This window comes from Pungitius pungitius, chromosome 1 (genome assembly GCF_949316345.1).
Source record: "Pungitius pungitius chromosome 1, fPunPun2.1, whole genome shotgun sequence".
Taxonomy (NCBI): Eukaryota; Metazoa; Chordata; class Actinopteri; order Perciformes; family Gasterosteidae; genus Pungitius; species Pungitius pungitius.
Window position 1 is genome coordinate 32,109,073 of NC_084900.1, and position 7,876 is coordinate 32,116,948.

The 7,876-nt window shown below is 43.0% G+C and overlaps 1 protein-coding gene across 1 annotated transcript; it reads left to right on the top strand.

The window, feature by feature from the left end:
• Positions 1-259: 259 nt before the first annotated feature.
• sox18 (SRY-box transcription factor 18) lies at positions 260-7,047 on the top strand. Its single transcript, XM_037480797.2, has 2 exons — positions 260-1,086; positions 2,686-7,047. Exons 1-2 carry the CDS (start codon positions 678-680, stop codon positions 3,975-3,977), a joined length of 1,701 nt encoding a protein of 566 aa, XP_037336694.2. The 5' UTR covers positions 260-677; the 3' UTR covers positions 3,978-7,047.
• Positions 7,048-7,876: the final 829 nt, after the last annotated feature.

Below are 7,876 nucleotides of genomic sequence, written 5' to 3' on the forward strand. Positions count from 1 at the left end.
GTGTGTGTGTGTGTGTGTGTGTGTGTGTGTGTGTGAAGCTTCAGGGGGGGAGTAAAGGGTGGCGGTCGTGGAGGAGGAAAGACGGGGAGGCAACGCTTGGACCTGCCCCCCTTCCTTCTTCTCTCCCCCCCACACACACACACTGGTGTCTTCCTCTGGTGGCGTCTCATTGGTTAAGTACCCCGGCTGTATGTTTATGTGATTGGTCGGGGCGGGGTATATATGCCCAGCATGGGTCGGTTAAATCTGGCCACAAGTTTTGAAACGCTCAAACAGGGCAGACAGACAGACAGAGAGACGGCCAGTGGGGCGGTCCATGTGACTGAGGAGCTTTGGGCAAACCACTGCACCACACACTCCAAACAAGAACTGTTGTCTTTTTGAGGGGGGGGGGGAAAGGGCAGAATCATTGTGGATCATTTCCAGGGGGAATATCCTGAACCACAACTTGTTTGTTTTTCTCTTTCTTTCTCGTTTCCAAGCTACTCTCAGATCTCGATGCTTTGCTCTGGAATTTGGGCTCCAAATCCATCAGATTCCTCTCTTGATCTTGCTTTTTGTCATCTGAAACATTTTGAGCAACATTTTTTTTCCAGAACGTTGCAATCCAAAAAGCCGAGACAGACGTTTGCTCACCTCCACTTGGACTAAAAGCTGATTCCGAGCCCTGTTCTGGAATGAATTCAGCTAAGCCCAGTTTGTCCAGAGAGACCCTTTTGCATGCCGGCCGGATGGCTCTCGGGGGCCACTGGGTGTCGGGAACCCCGAGCCCTGCTTCGGACTCCGAACCGGGTTTCGAGCAGAACATCTCCGGCGACTGCAGTTCTCCCGATGACCTCAGAAGTGGGAACACGATGAGAGCAGATCGGAGGCTTTGTCTGACACCGAGTCCGGGGGGGCAGAGTCCCGACCTGACCCACGCAGCAGGGGGTGTTTTGCCAGGCACAGCTGATGGGAAGGCTGTGGGGGGAGAGCAGAGGATCCGCAGGCCTATGAACGCCTTCATGGTCTGGGCCAAAGATGAGAGGAAACGACTGGCCGTGCAGAACCCTGACCTACACAACGCCGTGCTCAGCAAGATGCTAGGTAAGATAAACAACACACATGGGGGCAAAATAAGACCAGAATGATGAAAAATCTTCTTAAGGCTGACAGGTTTTGAGGTGACATACGCGAGAACCACCTGACTGTGATCAATTCGTTCTTTGGGATTTATCTGACTTTAGCTAACGGGCCGAATGTACCACGCAGTTTCCAAAGAGCATCTCAAGACAAAGATGCTCTTCGCCCCATTCAACGATAGCAGTCTTACGATGTTTTGGGAAGGCAGTTTAGACACCTGAACAAGCGTACTGTATGAAAATAATGTTTGGATTTTAAGAAAATGTAACTGCAAGTCAATATTTGAGCTGTTTTTCTCTTCCAGTATTCATAGCCCTTAGTGAAAACCCCACCCATTTCAGATATTTTAGTCTCTATGGGGCTGATCGTACCAATGGGGCACCATTCATGAATTATGTCCAAAAAGCCTTACTCATAAATGTATATGATTACACAAAAATAAGATTGCAACTGTCCCAAATCATTTGCATTATCAATGTTACCTTGACTGGCAATGTTCTGTGCAACGTGAGCAAAATAGACTGAATCATTTTCAATGTCCAACTCAAAAGGTGTAACCGCCACTGAACACAATATTCTTCACGTTGATTTCAGAAGAAGCACAACAAATGATATCTATGTAGCAATGTTTCACCAACTCGCTTTAATCTTAGAATGCAGCGTGTTATTTTTTCACCTTGTCTCAAATTGACACTTCCGCCAAAGTGAGCCGCAGCTGAGATTTTTAGAGCCTCAAAAGATTCAAAGCAAATAATGTCTCCAACCTGTCGGCTGGGTGCACATCAGGCACGTTTCACTCCCGTTGAGGTGTCTGCACATTGGTTTGACCAGATCACCAGAACAATCCCCTTAAAATGAAACCGTGTTGAGACTGAAATGCTACAAAGGCTGCTGTCATTGTGAGAGATTTGTTTTAGTTCTCATTGCTGTTTGATTTGAACACACAGCCCTCTCACTCCCACTCTGGCATCCTCAAACCACACATTACAAATAACCTTAGAGTCAATTTAGACAAAAAAATATTGCAAATGCCAACACCAACAGATTATGATGATGATATTTTGTAATAAATAAAATGAAAATAATCAATAATAAAATAATCTTTACTAGCAGCCTTAGACTCTAATAAACAGAGCCCTTCCTAACTAGTAACTAATGCATTGCATCCAATTCAAGCGGCAATCCTTGGGTTGACACACTTAAATTGGGCAATAACGACGCTAACTGTAGCTATTTATAACCTTTATGCAAAGTAAGCTAGTATGTGCACTTTACAAGGTTAACTACATTTGCAATATAACTATTTACCAATTCCTGAGGCGTAGTTGTGTCCTTTAAATATAATAGTGTTTAAATATTGTTGGTAAAACAAACAACCGTGGATGGATGAGACCCTTTTCATTGGTCAATACCGCTCATGCCTGACAATGGCCCTGATAACGAAGATGATGTTCATTGATTTAGAATAATAATAATCAGTGAGATTGATTAATAGCAGTTACTGCACTGCCTAAGTTACTGGACAATAGAAGCTATTATATCTATTTTTTCCATTCCTTTCAGGCCAGTCATGGAAGGCCCTGAGTGCGACCGATAAGCGACCATTTGTGGAGGAAGCGGAACGTCTCCGTGTCCAGCACCTCCAAGATCACCCAAACTACAAGTACAGGCCTCGGCGTAAAAAGACCACCAAAAAACTCAAGCGGGTTGAGCCGGGGCTTCTGCTGCATAGTTTAGCCCAGGGAGGGGCACCGGGGCTCGGTTTAGGACCTGGTATCAGCCCCTTGGGTGCAGAAAGTGTCCATGGAGGTTCTGCTTATGGACATCATCATCACTCACACCACCTGCTGCATCCTCTGGGCCACTTCAGGGACTTCCAGGCCCAAGGACACTCAGACCTGGAGAGCTATGGCCTGCCTACTCCGGAGATGTCCCCTCTGGATATTCTGGAGGACAGAGCTGGGGAATCTGTGTTTTTCCCCCAACACATGCAAGAGGAGGCAGCGATGGGAGGTTGGAGCGGTTACCATCATCACCTTCACCACCATAACCAACATTACAGCCACAATTACAATAACCACAGTCATACCTCCATAAATGGTAAAGAAACACACGGCCTGGGTTCAGGAATAAGTGGTGGTTCCAGTTTAGGCACCTGTTTGAGTCCAAGTAGAGATTCCAGAGTTGATATTAGGATGAATTCTTTAGAGTCCAATATGACCTTGAGCATGAGTTCTAGGTTGAGTCACACCTCTAGTCAGCACATTGCCTTGAGGAGCCCTGCCAAGTGCCCCCCACCTCCACCCGACTCCTCCTCCCCCGTTCCCTACTCTCAGCCCGGCATGAGTCTCCCCGAGCTGGTCAAATCACACCAAATGCCACATCAACCCGTCGCTCCCGCCGGCTACTTTGGCCAAATGTACGGGAACAGCGCCCCAAATGCGGCGTATTACATGCCATCACATCTGGGGCAGCTTTCACCTCCTCCCGAAACGTCACCTTCTTCCTGCCCGTCCTCCTCCGTCCCCCACTTGCCCCCTCTGCATCTGGAGCCTCCAAATCCCGAGCCCTCGTGCAATTTGGTGTCTTCTTCTGCTGAGTTTTGGTCGGAGGTGGACAGGCATGAATTTGACCAGTACGTAAATGTCGGAAGGGATCGAGAGGAGGCCTACGGAGGGGGTGGCGGTGGGTCCAAAGTCCTGAATGGGCACAGTAGCAGTGATGGAGGGGGCAACATGAGTAGCGGTTTAATTCACAGCGGGGCCGGTGGGTGTGAGGAAGAGAGCAGCCCTCTTATATCTGCTCTTTCTGATGCAAGCAGCGCTGTGTATTACAGCGCCTGTATCACTGGATAAATATTCCATCTCATAAATCACACTTCTGGTCTGGTTCATTGAAACCAGGGATTCTTTTTGAAGATTAGTGTAGTCCTATTTTTAGTATTTTGCCTTGCGTATCACCTTATCGGTTCCATGTTTAGTTTGTTCCATGTGCAGAACAGACAGATGAGTGTTTTTATTTTTTACCGACTCTTCCCGGAGCCAAAGCTGGGAAGAGTGAATAAAAGTATTTTTAAATGTGCTCACGAAAAGAAGAGAAAAGTACAATATCCTTATTTTTAAATGAATGCATTCCTGAACATGGTATTGACCAATTGACTGGCAGCTTTACTTGATAGCTACAGGCCAGCGGGGCTGGATCAGCATGGTCATTTATGACCCATAGGATTGTTTGCAGGAGGGGAATGCACAAATGCTCGTGGCATATTTAAGGCAGATGCTCCAGCAGAAGGTTGTGGCTTTTGCTGAACAATTGCATAAACCCCCCCCGCTGTCAGTCATTTAGCTTCCAATGCATTTACGACAAATTACTACAAGCGCGGTGCTTTTCATCAAAACTGATGCCTGTTGATCCAAATGAATGGCGTCGAAAACAACTGTGTTGAGCAAGTGCATTGTCCTGTTCAGAGGTTATATTTCCACTTTAGTAACTCAAGATGCTTCTTAGGAAGAAAAATACTGTAAATGTGACGGCTGTAACGCACCTTAAAATAGGATTGTAATTTTAGTTACTGGCTAAAAGTACTGTATGCCGACTAAAGATATGGAGAAATCCACAACTACAAATACAATGTCATCTCATTTTTTACATTTCATCTCACGATCAGACTAATACGCTCCTCTCAACTCAGAGTTTAAGTCAATCACTTTGTTCGTTTGAAGAGGACTCGAAGGAGAAACTCTGTAGACAGACAGGAGAGAACGACTGGATGGGAGAGGCTCGATCCGGCCTAAAACAAATCTCTGTGTTGTCGGGGAAAGCCACAGACCCCGATGTAGACCGCTGATGTCTCCCACAAACTATCCGGGTGTTTTACAAGCCGAGGCGGACCGGGATGCATTCTTTTGCCTCTCTGTCTCAGGCTCTGACGGGCCGCACGTCAACCTGCCAGGCCCAAATCTGGATTGTTTTATGTCGCTTTGCTTACTGGCAAACATACATATGTTGATGATTTGAATGTTATTGTGTTTAACCAGTAAGCCTCGGTGGTATAGCATGTTTATGATTATAACATGACATTTGATTGGAATATAGGAAACATTTTTCCTCCGCACAAGCATATAACTTTTTTGAACAAAAAGGGTTTTTTTAAAGAGTAAAACAAGTAAGGTAGTTCGACAAATAACAGAAGATTGGGTTTTACAAGTTAAATGTCATTGGAACACTTTTTATTTGGAAAATGATCAAAGCTAGACGTTAAAATCCATCGTTTCTGGTCTGGATATTTGTTCCATCAAACAAAGCAACATAAATAATGACGATCTGTTAATTATACATTTTTCAATTCTTAGTGTCATTTAAACGCTCATGGATAACGGTTCATGTGTTGAGTCTTTATTTGATTTTTTGAAATATTGTTTTGATGTAGCCTTTTAATGTGTATATATATATATAGAGATCATATATGTTTTTTGACATTATGTGAAGGAGGAGTTGAGACTATGAAATGTTCGCTTTGCACTGGGTTTAATTTTATTGCTTTATAGAAGCAACACTACTCTTTCAAAATGATGGACATTTGATGTTTTTATATTTGTTGTACAGAAATGACTGATGTTTTGTAGATTTTGTTTTTCACATTAATTTCTTTAAAGGAATAGCTCAACATTTTAGGAAATGATTTGCTCTCTTGCTCATGGTTTAATGAGAAGATCAAAAGCACTGTAGCTGGGGGATAATTAGCTTAAAATAAAGACATGAACCAGCTTTATTTTCTTCCATATTAAAAAGATTTTGCACCAGGACCTCTAATATGTAGTCACTGACATTTATCGTATTGTTTAATTTGTGCAAAAATAGTTGCACCATGTTATTCCCTGTAGAACCAAAACTTGTTTGTTATTTTTTTTGCAGTTTGTGTGCTAATTAACTTTAAAGGTGTTAATTAAACTGTTTGACTCATCCAGGCTGGTGGCCTTTTGGCTAAATGAATGAGCGCTGAACGATATTCATCATTTCATATTCTGCAAGAAAAATGTTGAACTATTCATTTAAGAATAATTTAATTTAAAAACATTATAAGAGTGAGTTTCCAATTGCCTTCCAAACGTTGTTTATTTTGTGTGTGTGTAAACTTGCCTGTAAAGATATCTTGTTGATATACACAGTTTACACTTTGCTCCGCCAGTGACAAACCGCAGACCACGGATGCTTCCTCCCACACTAATGTTATTTGCGTTATGACTGAAAAATGAAAAGGAGAATTTGTGCTTTTGTTTCGGTTGGGAACATAAATGAACAGCTATAGCCACTATAGGTATCTCTGTGGGTGTTCGTTCTGCATACATCCTGTAATATCTGTGTACATGTGGAGAGTAAAGAACAGGCGTCTCTCTCCAAGGATTTATCCTTCATCTGTTCTGCATTAGTCCCAAAGATTATACTTTTCTTTGTACATGAAACAGTAGAACACAATCTTTTATTTTTGTACAGTGAAACCAGTTACATTTACCGCACTGTTCCTTGTGGCCGCCATCGGTTGAAAAACAGAGCCATGGTAGATTTTTGAGTTCCTCTAGAGGATGGAGCCGCAGAGAAGCAGCAGTTCAAACTACATACTTCTACATCGGCATTTGGAATTATTTCCTATTGACACCAACAGAGTCTTGTTTCCATTTGAATTGACTTTGAAACGTACTGTGTTTTGATACACAGTTACCCTGGGTCTTTTAGTAATAATTATCTGAGGCAATAAAATAAACACCCAAGATGTTGGGATTAAAACAAAGGTCATTTTATACAAAGGATATTTAAACCAGGACTTTCCAAGTGAGTGTGATGCTTCTAAATCTATCTGATAGGGATGATATTGAAATTCTCTGTATAAAATGGTTTTGTTTGTGTCTTAAAATTCTGTTTAATAAAATGGTGTAACTAAATAAACTGTATTTACTTAATGAAACCATATGGTCTGTTATGTGTTTGATCCCCAAACACAGTTGTAAAGTCAAAGTTTCCTCAGAAAAAGTAGTAGCCTTTAAATCAGTGAAGGCCTGAACACACAGGGATTATTTTCCTCCGCACCACGGAGGTCCCAAATGACCTCTTTCATTGACCCTTCACTTCGAATGCAATACCCCCAAAGCAGGTCCTGGAGCTCCTAACTGGAGCAGCTGAACATGTACACGTGTTGTGTTTTTCAACGTCCACTGTCAAAGTTGCTGAGATCAGTTCTCATGTTGCTTCTCCCGGATGGAAACGAGGGAGACAAGAGGAAGAAACAGGGTGGGAAAAGGAGAAGAGCCGGGAGAATTGCGGTGATCGTGATCCTCTGATTCTGTCCTCAGATCCCACGCCGAGAGGGTTCGGAACAACTGACCGCTGACGGATGCATAAGCGAGCGTTTGGAAAAAGACTTTTCCCACTTTCTTTGTGTCCCCCACCGCCCCCTCACCTACTGTCATGTTATCTTCTTTCGGTATCAAACAGCTTTGTCTTTACCATCGCTTGTTGTCGCTACTTTTTGCCCACATTTTATTCCTTCTTTCATCACATGTGATATTGTGGGTTCTGGTGAATCGTTGTACTCTATTGTGGAACATTTCTGTGGGTGGAAAGCAGAAGAAAAAATCATTATCATTTCAGACTATTTTGCATGCAGAAATGGGTTTTGGAGCAATGAAATCCTTTGTTCCATCTGTTCATTCGTAATAATTAGCCATTTATTTTCTGACCCTTAGGTATTTGTTTACTG